At 39.3% G+C, this 22,658-nt stretch overlaps 1 protein-coding gene across 1 annotated transcript in view; it reads left to right on the top strand.

Moving 5' to 3' along the window:
- nlk2 (nemo-like kinase, type 2) overlaps positions 1 to 22,658 on the top strand; it is a 68,883-nt gene that overhangs the window by 33,622 nt on the left and 12,603 nt on the right. Inside the window, exons 2-7 of the mRNA XM_066660444.1 lie at positions 2,867 to 2,996; positions 3,650 to 3,705; positions 14,202 to 14,308; positions 16,326 to 16,411; positions 18,573 to 18,782; positions 19,754 to 19,855. Of these exons, the coding sequence (XP_066516541.1) occupies positions 2,867 to 2,996; positions 3,650 to 3,705; positions 14,202 to 14,308; positions 16,326 to 16,411; positions 18,573 to 18,782; positions 19,754 to 19,855 (691 nt within the window). The remainder of the gene's footprint in view (positions 1 to 2,866; positions 2,997 to 3,649; positions 3,706 to 14,201; positions 14,309 to 16,325; positions 16,412 to 18,572; positions 18,783 to 19,753; positions 19,856 to 22,658) is intronic.

Here is a 22,658-nt window from a genome sequence, read left to right as displayed (position 1 = left end):
AATTTTTAGAAAGATTTTCTTTTTAAACTGTGTTAATTTTATATATATATATATATATATATATATATATATATATATATATATATATATATATATATATATATATATATATATATATATATAGTGATAATTATCAGAATTTATCAGTATGTGAAGAATAAACTAAACCGTTTTTACAAATTTCTCTCTCTCTCTCTCTCTCTCTCAGAAATCACATGCCTGCACCAGGCTGTGTGAGTGTGTATCTATTTGTGTGCCGGTGCGTGCATCTACGTGTGCCCTGAGCACTGTTCTCTGTTAATAATTAATGGAGTCAATCAATGTTTTTCCAATGCATTGAATCAACAGCTCAGCATTAAATTTTTCCCCTAGATTATATTTTGAAAGGTCACATTACCTCAGGCCAGCTTTTAGCATATTCCCCTCACCTTTTTTACTTCATCTTGTGCAACATCTAGTTTCCCCTTTCCTCAGCGCTGATCTGGTGTCTTGCTGTAAATCCTCAGAGGCCTTGTTCATTGTCTGCATTTTACAGCACAGGGCTACATTTTATGCATGATCCTTTACCGCACCTGCATTATCCCCACATTGCCATATCCTCAGTAGCAGATCATACTTCTCTGAGTGGTGGGATTTCCCTTCTCTCCATTTCCCAAAATAAATCTGGGAGTGAATACAGCAGTTGGCTCTAGAGTTAGCCAACTAGCTGAGGCAGAGAAGGGGCTTGGGGTGCCACGCTTGCACCTCATGAATTCATGGATCTGCCACAGTGTGTGGCATGTGGAAACTGCTCGGCAGTGTCATGCAGTTATCTGGCCCATTTCAAAAGAACAGCTGCTTTCCACCTCATCCTGTATGCAGTTTATATATATTTCATTAAATAAATAAGTGAATATCTTCAATAAGTACAGACATTTTCTACTCCTTTTTCACTACCCAGGATGTAGTCAGTGTAGCTGCCTGGTAATCGTTCACTTATTAGTGTAATGACATTAGTGTATGATGTGTAATATAATGTTGCTTGTAGTTAATAAAAACAAACTCTCAAGTATCATTTTAAATGCATAATTAATATGTAATAGATCTACTAATGTGCTTGCTGAATTTATATGACAATAGTAAGTACAAAAATGTGCAGACGATTAAAAAAAATAATTACTGCCTTTAAGATAAAAACATGAACTTTGAAATTCACTGTGTGTATTCAGACCAGTGCTAAAACAAACAGCATTTTACACATTTAAATGTTTAAATTTCTTTAAGTCCATACCATATAAGATTATATTTAATTTTAATCATTGATTTTATCCGCATTCATTTCCTAATGGCATTTTTTACATTCTTTTTTTTTTGGTGGGGTACAGGGGCAAGGGATGTCTGTTTGTCACTGGAAAGCAGTTTAAACATTGTTTTTTACATTTTAAAGCTGTTTATTTGTTACCTTCAATTATAGAGGGAGGATAGTATGCGCACTTTGTGTTATAATCGGATGCAACATTTTTAATGTCTTGTTAAATTCTTTTGGGAAACTGCCTTCTGCATTCCTGTAAGAATCGAAACTCGATGACAGTTTCAGTGTTATCAATTTTTCCTCGTTCAGTTTGCTGTCTGGCAGCTTTGATGACTAACGTGTTAGATACGTTGTGCAGTCATTGAGGCTGTTTTTTTACTCACTCATTCCAGGAAACAGCTTCCTGGACACATCTCAGCACTGCAGTCTGGTATCTAATTATATCATAAAATATCAGACAGCTGATAGACTGTGCCGAGTCACTGTTAGCTCAGTGAGAGTTGATCTGTTGGTTTCTGCAGTCGCAGAGGATGCAGAGCTCCTTTCCTTAAACTAGCTCCCTGCTGGATGCCTGCATTAAGAGTAGGAAGGAGCCTATGCGTTGTTTGGTGTTCAGGATGTTCCATAATGCCCTGGAGGAGGTGCATTGGGACACAAAGCTATGTGCTCCAATTATCAGCCCTCTGAGGATTCACTGCTGAGTGCTGCGCCCTCCTAATCGTTAACAAAAATGAGCAGATGAAGTAGCTTCTGTTGGTACTTGTTTTGAACTCAGTCTGGCTGATGTTTATGTCCAGCGTGCTGAATTAGGATGTATGTTTTATCGGTTTAGAATATCTCATTAGAGACAGATGCTCAAGTCAAGATGTAGTAATTTACTTTACAGTTCATAGTAAATGGCACACTTCAAATACAAACAATAAATGTTCTCCTTTTTTTCTGAAGAATAGTAATGTGATTCTTAATGTTTAGAACTCAGTAATTGAAGTTATTGTTCCAGTCCTTTTTACAGTTTCTTTGTCATTTGATATAATAATTAGGAACTTTACGAATGTAAATAAGATTATGTTCTTAATATCTTGCCTAGTGTAATTAAAGATCAAATCAAAAAATTATTGGTTGTTTTAAAAAATACACACAAAAAATGGAATGGAAATCTTACTTTTACTTTATTTTGATTCACATTGTTTTTATTTGGTCAACTGTGACTTCTAAGGGTTAATTTTGCTAACATTTTTAAGAGTATTGAAAATTGTGAACTGATTAGCAAGACTCACTTTGCCTGCCCTTTTACAATGGGGACCTTGTCCTTTTCAGAGAAATGAGTGAAGCAGAGAGATTATAAATCTATGTTTAACATTCAGCTGCAGATTGTACAGCACTTTCACAGCTCCCCAGACTAAGTAATAGAAGTTCAAATGAAATCTGTTATGAAGTCAACCTAAACCCCACAGCCTGATTTTACAGAATAAAGTGGTGCGGTCCAGTACAGTGAACTGGATTTCACTCGTAAGGGAAAAAATGCCTCAGCTGTGTTCGATGCGATTGCTCATTACGCTTCTCTTCCACTCTCAGGTCAGTGACTGACCCCAGGGATGGCAAGCGCGTGGCCCTCAAAAAGATGCCCAATGTCTTCCAGAACCTCGTCTCCTGCAAGAGGGTCTTCCGTGAACTGAAGATGCTCTGCTTCTTCAAACATGACAACGTGAGTTCCCACATTCCTCACCACCAGCTGAGATCTAATTAAGTTGTTCATTAAAAAACCTTTGACATTATTTTCCAAATTATATCCGATTATTAAAGTCAGGTCATGTTTTAAAATATTACTACTACATTAATCAGTGGTAAACTGTGGTGGTATCTTAAAGATTTACCACACCTTGTCACTTTATGTAGTAGATTGTATAGAAGTTCCCTGAAGTTGTAATTTGTCTGATATTTTACAATGAATTCACCCAACATACGAAGATCTGAATAGCCGAACATTCAGGGCCAACCCTACTGCAGCTATGGCCTCAAATTTGATATGTGTGAAAGACCAATCAAATATCTTAGGATACTAGGTGAAACTAAACCTGTGTTGTGTGATATTAGTACTGGTGTAACTGCATAGTTTATTAGTTATGTAGCACTAACTAATAATGCTTTTGTCTGGGCCTTCAATACCCAATCCCGGCTCTCTCTGCTTTCACTGGGCTGCTGGGCCACACAGGGTGATGTCATGTGGAGGCTGGTGTCAGTGCCAGTGCTAGTTGCCATCAATACTGACCCCTGTTGTATATTCATTCTCTCTCTCTCTCTCTCTCTCTCTCTCTCTCTCTCTCTCTCTCTCTCTCTCTCTCTCTCTCTCTCGCTCAGGTCCTGTCAGCTCTGGACATACTTCAGCCCCCCCACATTGACTACTTTGAGGAAATGTATCCTAGACAATCACTACCAGGCACTGTTCAAAATATTCATTTTGCTGCTTAAAAATGCCTTCATGTTTTGAAGTTATATTTAGCTATCTTTTTTATGGCATCTCCTATGACTTCTGTGCTTTGCCACACTTTGGATTTTTCTGCCCTCCTCTAACCAGCCTGAAGCTGTTGTCTCATTTCATTCCCTGTGTGAGATAATACAGTCCTTACATTCGCAGAGCTGATTGCAATCTACCTTGCTGGTCATATTGATGTGTTCCTGTGTGGTATATCCTTGCAGCTAAACCTGCTCTATCTGTTTGTTGAATTTGTTTGTCTGAGCCCAGCAGAAGATTGGAGTCATAGATCTTGTCCTGAGAATTGCGCTGGTATTCCTGTATGAAAAGAAAGGAGTTGAACAAGGTCCCTGTGGTCTCTAAAGCCAAAAGAAGCTGTACAAATTTCAGTGTGTATAGGTTTTTTGGTGATAACATCGGCCCCAATCCCTATAACACTGGAATGGTTGCTGGGAGGAATTGTAAATTGATTTGCTCCAATTTGGGAAAAATCTTGCCTGAAATCTCACATAATTACTTGAAATCAGCATAATTTAAAACAAAATAAGGTATGTAAGGTGAAATTATTAGTGACCACCTGTAGCTATTAATGTAAAAATAGCCAGTTAATTTGTGCTTTACAGTATGTAGTCACATTTATTTATTTTAAATATTAAAAACATCTACTTTTCTATATTTTCAATATTTCTTTATCTCATGAAGCTTATTGACTTTCGTTTTCTTTCCCGTCACTCAGCAGTGTGCCAGCCAAAATAAGCATTTACTAGCTGGCCTAACAGGATTGGCAGGTAGTGCTCGCCTCCAATTGTTAACCTGATGTGTCTATGAGTATGCACATGCTAACCTTTGCTCTCCCAACTTGGTGTGGTAGGAATAACACTAGCAAATGAAATTGCCCATAGATAGATTGTGCAGTAAGACATAGTTTATCTTAAAACTAAAAAAAGTTATCTTTTTTTTTTTTTTTTTAGCATGGTCCATATGCTGCTGTTTTAGGTTTTCAACATAATGCAGCTAATGCTGGATAAATATATTGATTATTGCATAGAATAATCTGTTACAGACTGATTTTAATTATTATCTTTTAACTAGGGATAATCACCTGGCCCTAGTAGAGCCAGTTTTCATGCTGGCCCTTTGATTAGCTCATATGAGACCTGAGTGATAACACTGAACTTTGTGCCTGCAGCTTAGGCTCCGAGTGTCCTTCAGGAAGCGCAAACAGACGTTCTGCTGATTCAGGACTTAGATGGCTGCAGCTGAGGTGGGGTTTAGACTGATATGGAGTCTTCTCCATCGTTAGCTCAACATTTATCAGTCTGCAGATCAAGCCTCTATTCTGTAGAGATAGCAAAACAAGCTCTGTCTGCCTTTTGTTTTTTGTTTTTTTCTCATTTTAACTGAGTCTTTCCACATATTTACATAGGTTTTTAAGCATCCAAGACACTCGGGATTCTCTAACTATTCTGGCATTGTAGGGCAATGGGAATGATATTTCTGGAAGTTTCGGAAAACATGCTGGTGTCATTTTCAGCATCTTCTTATTACAGGGTTTTTAATCTGGCATATCATTTAATCATAGGAATTACACACTTCCACCAGTATGCTGGTGTGTCCTGGTCACCCGACACGCAGTCTTAAAACCCCTTAACTAATAAATATTATTAAACATGTTTCAAATACTGAATGGCTTTTTGTATTCCAAACTTGGCCGTCTTGGGCTTGAAATAGCAGGAATTCTAGCTGTGTAAAATGAGGAACAGAACACACTTGTGTTAATTAGCCTGGAGCATTCTTGTGTGCTCTGTATTTTTAGCCAGACCTCATGCAGTGTGACCGGTGCCTGTGGCCTGGATCGGGATAGGTTTGACTGCTTTTAGATGATTAAAAACACAGCAGCATGGATGGCTTTGGTATTGCTGGAGATCAATCTCTGGATGAAGAGGCCAGTGCACAGCCTCTCAGGAGCCCTGTCAGTACTCAGTGTCAATGCCCTACAAATAAAAAAAAAAGACATTAAAAAAATTCCAGCCAGGTATATTTGCCAATAATGTTTTAAATTATTTTATATTCAGAAGGTTTAATTACAGGGTGTTTTAAAGATGGACGCCAGAAACTTCAAGGGCAAATTAAATTTAAATATCATGTCTGTAGTTCTATATTGGAAGAACTAATACTTTGACAGATTTGTGGTTCAACTAATTAGTCCATTTTTATAGGCTTTGCGTCAAGGAAGAGTAAAATTCAAATGATACTGTTATACTATGCTGTTAATAGTGCTTTGTGCTTTTAACCAAAGTTTGTAGATTTGCCCAAAAGAAATCCATAAATATGTGATGGAGCCTTGATAACAGTCACTTGATGTCCTTGGTATTATTAGGATCATGTTACAAGCGCACATGCATGTCAGAATGTCAAGTCTGTGTGTATATATACACAAAGGCATACAGTACACACACATGCGCCCGCGTGCACACACACGCACGCCAGACATAGCAACTGATACAGTTCGTGCTGTTCCTCTGCTTACTCGTCAGAGATTAAGGTTATGAATAAGGTTATGTTGTTAAGCTATGGTCCTTGTCCCGTTGCCAGCATAATTATAGCTAATGCTTAGTAGAGCTCTGTCTCTCTCTTCTTATTTATTTGCTGCCTTTTTTTTTTTTTATTTTTTTTTTTTTTTTTTTTTGAGTGACTGATGAGAGGACCATGTTTTTGTTTTTTGTTTGATGGGTGTTATTTTTCTACTGATTGCTTAGCCAGCCTCTTGTGTCCGTTGAGCATGTTTAGCCCGAATGACAGATGCTTAGGATCTATAAATTGTTAGTGTTTTGAGAACAGACTTCTTATATGCTCTGCCGCCTTCTGCCTCCCTATGTACTATCTGAGGGGGTGGGGGTCTGGCTATGGCTCGGTCTGGCTATGGCTGTTTGATTTGGGGTGTGATTGTGCTTCTGTGCATAGTCACTTTTTCTGCAGTTCTGTGGTATTGGGTTTCTTTCCTGTTGCATCATGCCTGTAGCGTTTTTGATACCGGTTACTTTGTACTTTTACAGCCTGCGTTCACTTGTTCAATTTTTCAGTCAAATAAATGTAAAAATTGTTTTAAATCCATGCATTCCCCAGTCCAGTTCACTCCCCTAGTCGACAGATGTAGACATCTTATGTAATGTTAGTTTTTTGGGAACTGGAGTGTTCATATTTGCTGTTGATTTTGTTAATTTGCTACTCATATATTTTGTGCAGTTACAAAACATATGTTACACACTACTGACATTGACACGACTGACTAGAATTTGATACATACATTTGATATTATAATATATTTATAAAAAACTACAATCACACAGCTGGGAAGTTTTGGGCAGATCTATCAATAATTGAAAGGCTAGAAGAGCGCTTAGGATTGGAAAGGTCTCTGGTTCAACTGATTCAGGGAAATTGGGTGTGGTGAGAGGAAAAAGAACTGTCCTTTTCACTCAATCTACGGCTGAGGTGCACTTGAGTGAACTACCTAATCCCCAACTTCTCCCAGGGTGCTGGAGATGGCTGCCCGCTGCCAACTAGGTGTGTTTTTACTGTACCGGTGCACTAGCGTGTGTTTGTTTGTGTGTGTATGTTGGAAGACACATTTCTTTGTACATTTAGAAAATGTGCTGATGGTATAGAGGGTAATTGTGCCATTATTATGTAGCATGTAATTTATTAACAAGATAAATGTCACAGCACATATCTGGTTGAGCTACATCCTGAACCTGGCGTCTTGGTGTCGATTAGCCTGTCTCTGTGTGTGCACGTGCCTTCTGCTTGCATGTTTGTTCCCATGTAGCGGGGTCCTCTGGGATGTGATATTTAGGTTCTCCCCCATCGGAGCCTTTGCCTGCTCTTCGGTAACAAAAGCTATTGGAATCAACACATACAAACGCACCCTTGTCCTCTGGATTCTCTGTGGTTCTGTGAGTCACTCTTATTTCACATTTAACCATAAATCCTCCATTAGAGTCAGCTCTTTCACTCTTAGGCCCTGATTCCTGCGGGCTTTATCAGGAAAACATCGGCGCTCTTTAGTCCCGCTTCCACTGACCCCATGCACACAGAGGGCAAATGGGGCTGATGCAATCTGATGCTATTATTAGCTCGGATGGTGGCATGGGGCTTGAGTTGCTACCTGCTAAAGCTCTGGAGCTAGCTGCACTCTGCTAAAGCTAACATCCATTATGGAGAGTGTTCTGAAGAGCAGAAGAAAACACACAGAAAAAAAGAAAGAAGAGTATAGGCCAACTGTCTTGTTTTGGTCGTGTTTTTCCCTATTTCTTCTCAATGTCTGTTTGTGCCATTATTCCATTCTTTTATCTCTCTCTCTCTCTCTCTCTCTCTCTCTCTCTCTCTCTCTCTCTCTCTCTCTCTCTCTCTCTCTCTCACCCTCTCACCAGTACACCATATGTGTCTGTACACAGCATAAGACATCAAATGGCCTTAAACAACAAGCTTTTCTTTAGTTAGCACGGGATCAGATCTTTCCATTTAGGAACATGTTTAACCACGCCAAAGCACTTTAGTAGGTGTTTCCTTCCAAGGCAAAGGCACTGACGGTTTTGCAGTATGGGTGTGATGGTGGGGACTCCTCCGCTACATGAGCTGTTGGCTGTGTTTACTTGAAAATTACACAAAAGGTGAGAGAATTCACACTTCATATGCAGATTTCTGTTGCACTCAAGCAGGATGGGATGTGTCTGCTTTCATGGTGCTATCTGAAAGCATTAGCCTTAGGCCATGTGTATAGGCTGTGACATACTCCAGCATATCTGCTCCATCAGTTGTATATCTTTGCAGTCAGGCAAAAAAAAAAAACCCTTTTCAGTATCTAGAAAAGAGAGATTTCAGGAGATGGAAAAAAATCTTAATTTTCAGTGGAAGTCAGTAGAAGAAGAGTTTGATTCCAAACAGTTGTGCATTTTAGGAAAAAGCCATATGTTGGATTGCAATTGACAGTTTGCATGATGCAGATCTCTGTACTGTACTCAAACACACATATATATTATAATCATTGGACAGATACATCTTGAATTTTTTTGTTTTTTAGTTTTCATTTAGACACAGGGATAACTAGAGTGCTCAAGATATGCACGGCTGTCTAATCGTTTGCTTTATTGTTTAAGCCCTGATGATACCACAGCCATTCATGGCCAGGTGTCCAAGAGAAACTATTTTACTTTGACGTTCTTTAAATAGAATACTTGTATTTCAAATAAGTTAAATTTCCGAGAAACAAACATTCTTTTATCTTTAGACAGATGAGTAATATTTTGACAAAGTACCTATATTTAAGTACTGTTACTTTTACTATTTACATCTCTGTCTAGCCTTCATCCTGTAGCAGAATGAAGCAAATAAAAGTCCTTCTGTACTTTGGCAGCTAAAGTTAATTGTGTTTATTTAAATAAAAAAAAAAAAGCCAGAATACATATACTTTCTCATCACCAACATTTTAGTGTTTTTGGCACATAGATATCGAGAAGTGAGCATATTTTACTCCGTTCGACAGTGTAAGTGCATAGCTGTAAGTGCTAACTTAGTGAAGCTGTTGCTGAGGCAGTGTGTTAATGATGATGCATACAGCACTGGGGTATGATGTCCAATGAGCTGAAGCATTTATGCGTGCAAGGTTTAATTAATGAAAACACAGTAGCAGCAGTTTTACCTCTTCCCCTCAGGCTCTCCAAGCAGGTCAATTAGCAGCCAGCAAAGCTGCGAAGTCGGCCCATGTGCCTTCGCACCCGCCGCACACCACAGCCCTCTATTGTTAGAGCGCATTAACAGAGCAGCGTTCAACCCAAACACTCCCCATGCCCCTCTCAGGTGAGCGTGTGTGCATGTGAGTGCTCAGTGTCTATTAGCTTATACAACACTAATGGGGATTGAGTGTCACAAGTGCCGTGATTTGAGACTTTTCCGAAAGCATCCCGTAAGGTAAAAGAAAATACATTCCCTCAATCTGTACAGACAAATTTAATTACAAGGAGACTGACAACCACAATTAATTAACTTCCTTGAAACACTGCCACAGCCGAAGCCAAATGCTTGCTATATATGTCTTGCATAGGCACTGATTCAGCACTGTTTTTATATCTTGTGCATGTGAAATAAGGGTAGAAAACATTTACTCAATTACATCTGAATGTAAATCGTGAGTAATCCAGTCTTTACTTAGTTCTACTTTAAATATTCTCATTGAGCTCCTGATTCCCTTTTTGTGGTTGGTAACATTCTGCTCAGTTGGTTCGGTTCCTAGATTTTTATTTATTTATTTATTTATATATATATATATATATATTTTTTGCTCCTATTCACACCTCTCTTTCTGCAGCTTGAGCATTTATTTTCTATTTTATATGGGCAGATCTCTTCTTAAATTGTTTTTTTTTTTAATTGCGCTTAGAGTAAATACCTTCTTAATTGTTTGGCATTTTTAAAAATTCTGCTTATTTGTTGCTTATATAATCAATAGGGACAACCCCATTTTAGTTATTGTTTAAGTGTTTTAGTGAATCATTTTTTGCTCTGCCCACTTCTGTGCGTTGTTGTGTGGTTCTTCATCTAAGCAGGAGGATGGTTGTTTTTCCATGTAATTACTGTGGGAACTGAATAGTGGGAAAGCTCCACTTCCCTAGTTTAGATCTCATCTTTCGGTTAGTCATTTGTGAGAGGGGAGGGGGACCCAAACCACAGGTGATTCTCTCCATGTTGTTCCACATTTGGCCTGAGTTAGTTGGCATGGCGACCACAGCAATGAGGCGCCAGGGAACGTTTGTGAAGGGGTGGGGATACGCAAATTTAGGGTAGATGTGTCAAGGGCCATGAGGAACTGCCAGTTTTAAACACACATCAGCTACAACCTTAGATCTACTCCACTGCCTCTGTCACACGCATGTGTGTGTGTTTTGTTTTATTTTTTCATCTGTGTGTATGTGTGCCTATGTTTGCGAGCGTTAACTCCCCTGCGTAGAGACGCTCAAAGGATGTGCAGTTTGCATTGCAGCAAGCCTCTCAGGCTTGGTTGTCATTTGCATTGGGTTAATTGTGTTAGATACATGGCAAAAGCCCTGTTTTTCAGCATGGCATGCCTGACTCATCACACAACTCTCAGTGGAGACACGAAGCAGAGCTCAAACTCCATCTTTCGCAGGTATATCTACAAAATGCAGTAACATACCTACAAACTCTGAGCTCAAAACATGTCTGTGTGGAAGTTTGGGTGAATGTGGATTTTGTGTGTTTTTCCTTTCTAGGTCATCAGTAGCTGCCGAACAGCTGTGTAGTTATGTGACTGCATAATTATAACCTTATCTAAAGGTCCGGTTATCCTGATTTAGTTTTCTGGTAAAGCTTTATAAGGCCCAATAAGACTGATGTTTTTTGTCTGTTAACCGTAACAAAGAATTGATGGTGTCAGGAGAAAGAGGTGGTTTCAGAAAGGAAAAGAAGACAGTTAGGGGCCTTTTAGGCCACCACCCAGTAGTGTTAGCAACAAAAGATAAACGCCCTCAACACATTTAGTGTTATATTTACTTTGCATTAACTCCATCAGTTTCATACAGTCCACACATTGATGTTTATATTTTAGTGTCTGTATTACAGGAGTAATTATATTAAGTAATTTTTATGCTTTTCAGTATTTTTTTACCTACATAGGTACTTAATGGATGAATACCTTATTTTAGTGTTACTCTTAATGTTTATGACATAAATGGTATTATGTTGGTGCCTTATAACTAATTAATAATAATTTTATCAATACATTTTCCTTAGGGCATCTTTTATATATCTGATATGGTGATATTGAACAGCCCCCTACACAATAAGTTCCATATAACTGTTCAAGTATAACATGGTAATTACGCAGTGCAGAGTCATTTACTTAAAAAACAAATGAATCTGTTCTTGTTTCATAACACTGCAGTGTGCCTTTATCTTGAAGATGGTAAATGAAATAGAGAATGAACATAAATTCTCAAATGGCAACTGCCCATGTACTTCTGGCACTCTGTGGCTTAATTAAGATGGGTGCTGGCACATGCAAGGATAGATCAGAAAATAAACCTTTCCTCTATAAAAAACACATCACAGGGAGTGTGTAGGCCTATAGGAAGACACTGTGAGTCAAACCCTGAAACACTTGCATGAGCATCATCCTCCTCTCCCACACACCCTATGCTCTGACTTGTATATGTATTGCTCCATCACATACTGGGGCTATTTCTATCCACTGAAAATGACTTGGCTCTTTCTTCCTCTTTTTGTGAATATGGTCAAGGTGTACATATATTTAGCTATACATGCACGTTTGTATTTGCACATGAATACTGTAATTATTTTTCAAGACACACGTAATTTCTTTCAAAATCAACCATGAATTTTAATTAGTTTTCTCAGTTTTACGCAAGAACAATAAATAAAGCATATTTAATGAAGATAACACAGAAATATGTAACTATTATGTCCCCACGTTGTCTTCATTAGAGCTTCCATTCTTTTCGAAAGACTTTTAGCTCCTTAAAGAAATATTCTCTCGCCTCTAAAGATTTGTCTTAGACCTTGGTTAAACTACTTTAAACAGACTACACAACTTTTACTGTGAATTTATACCTGGTCCGGACTGGTTGGCTATTCTCTGCAGAGTTTGAGGCAGTTAGAGTAAACAGTTGGGAGAAAAATAAAACATTGAGTAAAGCTTGAGGCTCACAGAGTTGGCCTTTTTTAAATATTCCCCGTCCTAGCCATCCGAGTATCGATTTGACTTCGGATAGAATCTAGTAGTGTATACTGTTCAACCACTCAATCCAAATTGATTCCTCAAATAGCCAAAGAAACTGTAAGAATGAGAAGCGAAAATGCAGTAAGCAAATAAGATAACATCAAAAACTCATGTGTACTCATAGTGTATGATCCTAAAAAGTCTGTAACAAACAGGTAAAGTTTCTAAGACTAAAGTACTTTTTATATGATTGTGATAGTTTTGGTTGTTAGGAGTCCTCTCTGTATCTTCTCGATATCTTAATTTTTTTGATGGAACTTTTATACATATGGATCTTGCATCACTTGTCAGAAATATGGGATTGTATTCGCAGTACTGTGTGCATACACTCAGCATGCCTGATGACTGTGCAGCAAGTTTACACATTCTGCTCTTAACTGAGCAAAGCCATGCAAATGCAGTGTAATAATAGCTGTGCACAAACTAGGATCATCTATAATGTTTTACTTCTTTTCTCCCCAACTGAAACGGAAACAAAATCGAACAGTCACTGGAGTGAAACTCAGTCTGACTGCTGTGTGTTTATCCAGGCAGCAGTAGAACGTTCATCGTAGTACTGTAAGTGTGTTAGAGAGGCCTCCTACACCTTTCTGTCTCCTTTGGTTGCTGACAGGAGATGGCTGCAGCTTTCATTCATTCACTGATTATATTTCTGGAGTCGAGAATGCACTGAAAAATCTGATTCAAACTTGTCCATTATTCCTTTATTTTGATGTATTACAGTCCTTTTTTGTAGTTTTGATTGTATATGTATTGATCTTATACCATTTATTCATATATACATAGGGAAGACCTGTATCAAGTAAGTTCTGTGCTTCATAATTTTCAGAGTGCTTAAATTAGAAATGAATTTTTCAGTCTTTTCAATCTTAATCCTTTTTTTGTAATTTATTGTAAATATTGTATACATTGTAAATAACGTATATACTGTAAATATATCATACCACACCACCCGAGCACAGATTTAATACACTACACCTTTGAGATTCCTAATGTTGGGGCTTGGAAAATTGGCACATTGACACACATCATCGGATAAAAAGAAAGAAAGAAAATTGATAGGACGTCTGCGCAAGAAATTTAAACCGGATCAGTGCCAACAACCAAATGCTAAGCTTAGTTTAGCTGAGACATATTTTTATTCAGTTAAATGGAGCAGAGACAGCACCGGATTTGTTTGCACAACATAAAAATGCAGTTGCAGTTTGTGTCAGTGCACTTTCAGTTTCTTAGACAAACATTACCTTTTAGTTAATTTATTTGTGTATTCGGGGACCATCAGGTTTGAAGCACTGCTGGAGAAATATTCTACTCTGATTTGCTTTGGCATTTCACTCTCTGGGACACAGGAGAGAGCAGATGGAACGTGTGAAGGGATTCTCTGTTTTCTGGGTAGTTTTTGAACTGAAAATCCCTCTTGTCATGATCTTGTGTGCATGTAGACCTGACAAGAGACACTGTAAATGCACTGCGTTTATGGTCCTGGGTGAACCTCTGTGTTCTTAGCTAAACTCTCACATGGTCCCTCCTTATTGTGCATGTATGTTTGTGCTTGTGTGTATGTGTACTTCCTGCTGTTATTTTTGTCTCTGTGGTTTTCCTTAATGAAGCTGTCTCTGTAGCTATGTGGTGACAGAGCTGATGCAGAGTGACCTGCATAAAATCATCGTCTCTCCTCAGCCCCTCAGCTCCGACCATGTCAAAGTCTTTCTCTACCAGATCCTCAGAGGTAAGGTTTCTCTCTCTCTCTCTCTCTCTCTCTCTCTCTCTCTCTCTCTCTCTCTCTCTCTCTCTCTCTCTCTCTCTCACACGTGCTCTCTCTAAAACATTGTCTTAGATTCTCGCTCGCACACGTACTCATACTTTCATATTCTCTCTTTCTCTGTCTCACTCTCTCACTTGCACTCACACACAGCAGGATTTGAAGTCTGACAAAATTCTGTCGGAACTTAATGCCATCACTGGACAAGTTTAATCTGTAACCGCTTTATCCAGTTCAGGGTTGCGGTGGGTCCAGAGCCTACCTGGAATCAATGGGCGCAAGGCGGGAATACACCCTGGAGGTGGCGCCAGACCTTCACAAGGCAACATACACACATTCACTCACGCACTCACACCTATGGACATTTTTTGAGTCGCCTACCAATGTGTTTTGGACCGTGGGAGGAAACCGGAGCATTCGGAGGAAACCCACGCAGACAAAGGGAGAACACACCACACTCCTCACAGTCTCCTGGATGAAACCCACACAGACACAGGGAGAACACACCACACCCCTCACAGACAGTCACCCGGAGGAAACCCACGCAGACACAGGGAGAACACACCACACCCCTCACAGACAGTCACTCGGAGGAAACCCACGCAGACACAGGGAGAACACACCACACTCTTCACAGACAGTCACCCGGAGGAAACCCACACAGACACAGGGAGAACACACCACACTCCTCACAGTTACCTGGAGTGGGACTTGGACTCTGGGGCTGTGTGACTGCGACATCTACCTGCTGCGCCACCGTGCCGCCCCAGTTTCATTCATTTAATTTTATTTAATATTTTTAAAGTTAATGTCTTTCCAACGGTTTATACAGGCTGAACTGGAATGTTTAAAATTTGTAAATCAATAATCATTCGCCTACTTAGAGCATAAATCCAATACCATCTATTAGTCTGTATGAAATTCACATAATTGGTAATAGTATAGTGGAAGCTCTCATCCCCTACATCGAATAAAAAAACATTGAAATTTATACTGTGACTTTCTTTCAGCTCACACACATCCACAGTCGTCTGCCACTTTATACCTTATGACCAAGAGGAATATGTAGTGGATTGTACACAAGTCATAAGATTAAAAACCCTGCCAGGTGAAGGGAATTCATACTGAGTTGCTTGTTAGGCAGAGAATGAACACCAGTTTCCTCACTTTGATGTATTGGAAGCACAAAATAGTGTTGGGATGTCAGTGACATTGACAAGGGCCAGTTTTTGGTTATGATGGTTTGGACAGAGCATCTCCAAACAGGAGACCGAGTGAAGACTAGCCCATCTGCTCTGACTTACTGTAGCAGAATTCACTGCAAAAGTTAATGCTGGCTCTGAGAGAAGGGGGCCAGAACATGCAGGGTGTTACTGCTTGTGTGCCCATGCTGCCTCCTGTGGTCCCGTGTGCATCCATAAGCATTGTGTGCCCCTGACCCAGTTGGTGGTTCACTAGTTGTCCTTCCTTTTTTGATAAGTATTAACCACTGCGTAATAGGAACACTACAAAATACCTGCGGTTTTGAAGATGCTCTGACCAGAGCAGTAAGAAGATAACAATTTGGCCCTTGTCAGAGATGCTCATACATTTAGGCTTGGGCCCACTTCTTCCTGCTTCCAATACATCAACTCCAAGAAATGAGTTTCATCCTAATTGCAGTTGCAGCCTAATATATCCCACCCCTTGGTGTGTGTAAGGGTAACAAGATAGTCTGGTAATCACTTAATCTGTCAGTGGTTTTAATGTTCTTAATCTATTCAGTGGCTGATTAGTGTATGCAACGATAAAATATTCTTATACAGCTCTACTTTATGCAACAAAGTTCTAACGGATAAAGTATTCTTAAGTTACAAAAAGTGTATCAGAGATGAGTTATATCAGGACAGACGGGCTCCAGCCAGCAGAAGACATTTCAAAATAGCTGCTAAAAGAAATGCATTGGCTGATTTTGTGTTGTTTCTTTTTCTTCTTGTGTCTGCAGGTTTGAAGTATCTTCACTCCGCTGGCATCCTGCACAGAGACATCAAACCTGGCAACCTTCTGGTCAACAGCAACTGTGTGCTCAAGGTTAGCATAATGGCCGGCACAGCTTCAGCTCGTTGGCTTAAGATCAGATGTTGTCCTTCCCTGTCAGCATTCATAAAGTCTAACTGCCCCCAAGCACAAGCTTTACATTCTTCTCTGTAATTCTGCAGATATTGTTGAGTGTATATAGGCCATGTGAGTCAAGGAGGAGCACAGTCTCTGCTGTTTGTCAATGGTTTACTTTGCCCCTGGGCCTCTGCTCATGTTTGTTACCTTTTACTCTCTCAAGGCTAAATGCATAATAGTGGTGTGTATTGTGCTGTACAAGGACTCAGTAACTCAGCTCTCAGCAGGGGGCAGAAACCACCATATCTGTCATATCGGATGCTACAACATGCGCACACACACATATATTTGCAAGCGCATACAAATCTCAGTAGCTTCATGGGGTCAGGGCCCCTTAGGGATTGATTCATGTGCTCGACTGCTGACATAAATCTTCATTCTGGAGCTCAAAGACAGTGCTCTGATGAAATGTAGTCTGGTGTGTGTGTATATTTTTCTTTCTTTCATACATATAAAAAATAATTTTCTCTTTGTTTCCCTCTATTTCAATCTGTCTTTTGCTTCCAAATTTCTCATCTCGTTGTACCTATTTCTCTATATTTTTGTACATTTTTCTTTCTCTTTTATTTGTTTTAATCCTCTAATTTCTCTTTCTCACTTTTCTTTCTTTTGTTCTCTCTATACCTCACACTGTCTCATGTCTTTCTCATTTCCTCTCACAGTGTGTGTGTGTGTGTGCGAGCACTGACTAGGTCAGGCAGCTAGAGAAATCTGCTAGAGGGGAGCGAGGGAATAGATCAAGCTCTTAGACTTCAGACAGAGAATTATTTAGCATGCATTAGCTCATTTATCCTTTAAATCTCATTTCCGGAAAGAAAAAAACATCTCTACTTTTAGCCCTTTCTCTCCATACCTTGCAGAAGTGTCCTTTTTTCATTTCTTTGTGGCCTCTATGGGCTTCTGTATTTGTATAGATACTTATGGGTCTTTATCTACAACATCAGTGTCTGTGTTCATCTTGAATGCTTGCATTCTGTGGACAGATTTTCATTTAGCTCTCACTCAGTGCTTTGCTTTTCATCATTCTAGTTTAAGAGGTGATTAATCTCTCTTTTTCTCTCTCTCTCTCTCTCCCTCCTTTGCTCTTTCCCTTGTGCGCTTTCTCCCTCTCTCTTTCTCTGTCTGTCTCTCTTTTTCTTTCTCCATCTTTGGGGCCGATTTCATGTGATGGAACTCGGAGCACTTAGCTGTGATGGAAAGCTGTTCTTTGTGAATAATGTGGAGTCAAGATTTGTGTAGATTTGTGTTCATAAATGCTTTGTGTAGTGTTGTATTGTTGGATCATATTATAATCGAGATATTGCTCAAATATCTTGCATCTTCAATACAGCATTCATCACAATGTGCAAGTGCGTTATTTGATATCTAACTTGTTTCTCAGGGTCAGGTTGCATGTCAAACCTCTCCCTGTTCCGTATACAGTGCACTACATGACTTGTTCGTGTAGTATAATAATCTTGACTTATTCACACAAATGCAGTGCTATACGTCCAGTTTAGAGTTATGTACACATGACGGGTTCCAAATGTCGGGTCCCAAATGTCACGTTAAACATAATCTTAAACAATACCACCGAGAATCGGCTGCGAGGCTGCAATTTTCAGGTTCATGATCAGGTTCTTGTTCCGAATCCCCTATTTCTGTTGTATAAAAGTAAGCCTGTATTGATATAAATCGATTTTCAGTTTGGTTTATACAGAATAATTGGGAGACTAACAAAGAAATAAGATCATACTAAACATATTTTAAATAACAGATGGTATTTGAAATATGTAAAACTATTTGGGGAAATAGTTGTTTCTCACAGATAAAAACTGGGCAGTGACTTTAAGTTCATATTAAATTAATGTACTATATAGAACCATTTTAAAACCTGTGTAAGTTATTGGTTACACAAGCTTTTTAAAGGTGTTTTTAACCAGTTAAACTAGAGTGACCCGTTGAAATACTTCTATATAAGACAGACTTGTAATATCAGAAAGGTATTCATTAGATGTGTTAATTTCCAGCTTTTTTATTCTCCAGTTAGTTTATAGAATTATGTAACACTGCTTGTAATGATGGCTTCTCATTTTAGATCTGTGACTTTGGCCTTGCTCGTGTGGAAGAGCCTGACGAGTCTCGGCACATGACCCAGGAGGTGGTGACGCAGTACTACCGTGCCCCTGAGATTCTGATGGGCAGCCGCCATTACTCCAACGCCATTGACATCTGGTCTGTGGGCTGCATTTTTGCCGAGCTACTGGGTAGACGCATCCTTTTTCAGGCCCAAAGCCCCATCCAGCAGGTACTACTCCTTACTGCTACTGCTGCAGGCTTCAGAATGAGCTTATTTTAGTTCATAAAAAGGCTTATGGCTTTTTGCACCAAAGAAAGTGATGCATTTACTTAACTGTATTCCAATAAGTAGAGCATTTCTACACAAAACAATTTTGTATTTTCATATAATTTTCATTCAGATTATTTAGGAAGGGACCCATTTAGGAGGCTGCTAACTGCATGAGTGTAAACACAGACTGATATTATTACTAAACTAAACAACTCAAGTTACAGACAGGTTTCTGTAGTAATTCAAACACTGAGCAAAAACTTATAGACAAGTTAAACTTCAGGCACCTACAAAAAACAGTCGTTTATCTCCTCAAACAGACTGTTCCACTTTAAGACACAGAGCTTCTGAACGTTAACAAACCAGAAGAACTGGAGTTTCCCACAATCAAAGACGTTTAATACAAACTAAATTCCAGACCAGTGAAAGGTCAGATCATGATCTGTTACTACATTTATGAAAAGAATGTGACGGAGCTGAATACGGTCAAGCTAAACTTTAACATAATACTGCATTTAAATGATTAGGCCAGGATTATTGCTGTAAATCTGTAAATTATGAACTGTAATCTCAGAAAATCTTATTCTGTGTTACTCCAGCTGAACACTGTATCTGAGACTAGACCATGTCTATAATCTCAAAGATAGTGGCTGTCTTTGGCAAAGTGTAATGCTGAAGAAACTGGAGTTTAGATAACGAGGCTGGACTTTTGTTATAAATGCTGTGTATTCAATTATATGATTGCTGTCCCAACTTTCCCTGTACGCCTTTGGTACAATTTGCTATAGGACATTCCCATAAATACATTTATATTTTCCTTTATTTATTAGCAACTTAGCAGTTGTTTATAACTTTGGTAATACAATTACTCAGGCATTTCCCAGGAAAATAAAATATATGTTTTCTCTCTCTCTCTCTCTCTCTCTCAGTTGGACTTGATAACTGATCTTTTGGGGACTCCATCTCTGGAGGCTATGAGGACAGCATGTGAGGGAGCGAGAGCGCACATCCTTAGAGGACCCCATAAACAGGTGGGTTTTTATCTGAAATTGCCTCGGCGTGTTATGGATCTCTGGCATGCACAATGTAATGTTCTGAATTTGTATTGAAAATGGAATTAAACCCCAGGGTTTAAACACAATATATATGTACATACATAAATAATAATAATAGCCAAACGTAATCAGAACAAATATAATGAACATAGTAAATCCGCAAGCTAACCAAATCACCCAGGCTCCAGGAATCTAGGAGACTTGTGACATTATGGCATTAATTAGTTAGAGACATGATATGGGAGGAGAGTGAGTGGAGCAAGGGTAAGGAAACCAGGCCATTTACTGTGCATGGGAAAGTGCAGAAGCTTCAACATCAGACTAGTCTTTTATGCTTGACTTGTTCCTTAAGCCTGTTTCACACCTGCAGTTTACCAGATACTTACCAGTAATTAAACTGGAAAGGGTTCATTTTGAATATAATACCTGGAGAATAACTGGCAGAGCTCATGGATGAGCAGAAGTGGGGAATTAGAGTGTCCTCGAATTACTCTAATTACTCTGTAATGACTTAGTATACCAGCTGATTTTTTTAGATTTGTTTCACAAGTAATATATTGACTGGAATGTGTTTGTAATGAATGATTGTAGAGAGAAACAGCAAAAAACCTCTCCAGACTACACCACAAAAGGCATGCGTAAACAAAAAGCTATCCTTTTTTACAGTAGGTTTTTGAGAGAAAATGGGTTAGAGAAATGTCCTTGTTTTGCTGTATTTAGTCCCAGAAATTGTGAAGTAGTCTCATAGTTCACCTGTTTTGGCTGGTAATTGGCTGCTCCTGCTGAGTGACAGCATCTATTGACCACTCACATGGCTTCTTCAAGGCTCTCGGGGCCCTGCTGCTTTCCTGCGAAAAAACTTCAACTGTTCTCTCTGCTGGATTTCCTGGAGCTGAACTTGCGCTTGCTCTCTCTCTCTCTCTCTCTCTCTCTCTCTCTCTCTCTCTCTCCCTCTCCCTCTCTCTGCCATACTGCTTCTACTGGCTGACTGATTGGTCTGCTGACGTGAGCAAGGGAGTTTTTTTCATCATGGCTGTAACAAATGAATTCTTACAGTTCTTTTTACTTCCTGCAGAAGGCATAGCAAGCTGTAGTGCAGAGAGAATGATTCACGCCATATGCCCTTTTTTACTTTTTTTTTTTTTTTTTTTGTAAAGGTTTGAATTCATGTTTTTTGGAGTTTGGGGTGATGCTGTTCGTTTCAGTAATCATGATGAGGTGGGGTTTATGTATGTTTCTATGGGTAGTTTAAAACACTGACCTCACAACAATTGATTAATTAGACTCTGGTTCAGTTAGGTTCAGTTAGTAATAGTTTATCTAAAGCCTGCTGCATAACTTTGTAGCTTTGCCATTAAGATTTATTTATGTTTATTTAAGTCCGTGTCATTGGATGTAATTATGAATTTACAAAGAAAATTTTGAATTAGTTTAGTGAAGTAATTTATTCAGTGTTGTCCAGTTGTGAAAATGAGTAACTGGTGTTTTTAAATTCAGTCAACTAATGAACAGTGAGAAAACTGAATTTCTAATTTTTAAAGTCAGTATACAGTTGATTTAAAATGAAAACTGAACACCTCATAATCAGTGCAGTTGTTGCTGCTGTATTTTAAACACGTACTATGCTTGTGTGTTCGGGACTGGGTGTTGGCTCTGCGGTGCTGAGCAGCCACACTGGTAAAGTGATACACCGTGGAGAACTGGAACTGCAGTGCAAGCGCTGTGGCCATCCACTTCCTGCCTCACATCGACCCGCTGCCTGGCCACTCTCCCAGCTGCAGACCTACTCGTCGCACAAACATTCACTGGTGCATTATGTTACTCACCTGCTAAACCTGCTGTTTACCATGCCAGCAAATAGAAGACACTTTGACTCCACCCTTCATTTCTTACTACCATATATCACACACTCATACACTGTCACACCCTTCCACACAGTAATACACACACCACACACACACACACACACACACACACACACACAAACTCACACTGACATTTGGCTGACCTTGTCACTTGACACTCTCTCCTGTGTGTGTGTGTGTGTGTGTATGGCTGGCAGGCCTCAGAGCAGGATGTTTTAATCACATCTATCGACTGCTGCTCCATTTGCAGCTGGGGAGGGCTGGGGAGGGCAGTGCTGGATTGTCAGGGGGGAGGTTGGAGGGGGTGTCTGAAAGAGCAGAATCAGAGACTGAAACCAAAGCCACCCAGAGCTTACCTCACACCTGACCACTGCTGCACCTTATCATTTCATGCAACATGTAGTATAGGGATTGTATCTTGATAAGATTTTAACCACATGCATGAACACCTGCTAATGAAATGCATCTTCAGACTGAACACTAATTGCTATCTGGTGCTCAATATACTAATAAGTTTGTGTTTCTCCACTGCTCTGTGGTTATTTTTTACCCCTAAAATACCTTTATAAATACTTCAAAAATTTGATATTTTAGTATCTGTTTATATGTAATGAACTAAATTACATTTTCAGATATTTGTTGAATAAAATATACACTAGGTATGAGTGGTATCCACATTTTCATACAGGCTCAAAATGTTAACACTGTATATGGTATTACTGTTGGGAGGGGTACACTGTCGGGACTGTGCTGAGATTCATATCTGTGAACATAAAGTCGAATGATTGCGGAGTGCAGTTCAGCTTAGCACAGCCCAACAGAGCACATAGACATCTTCAGAGTGTGACATTACCAGTCGGTGAGTTCCAACAGCGCCTGTGGCTCTGTTAAATGCACATAAATGAACTTTTTGG

Source organism: Hoplias malabaricus, chromosome 1 (genome assembly GCF_029633855.1).
Source record: "Hoplias malabaricus isolate fHopMal1 chromosome 1, fHopMal1.hap1, whole genome shotgun sequence".
Classification (NCBI taxonomy): domain Eukaryota; kingdom Metazoa; phylum Chordata; class Actinopteri; order Characiformes; family Erythrinidae; genus Hoplias; species Hoplias malabaricus.
This window is presented reverse-complemented; position numbering and strand designations above follow the sequence as displayed.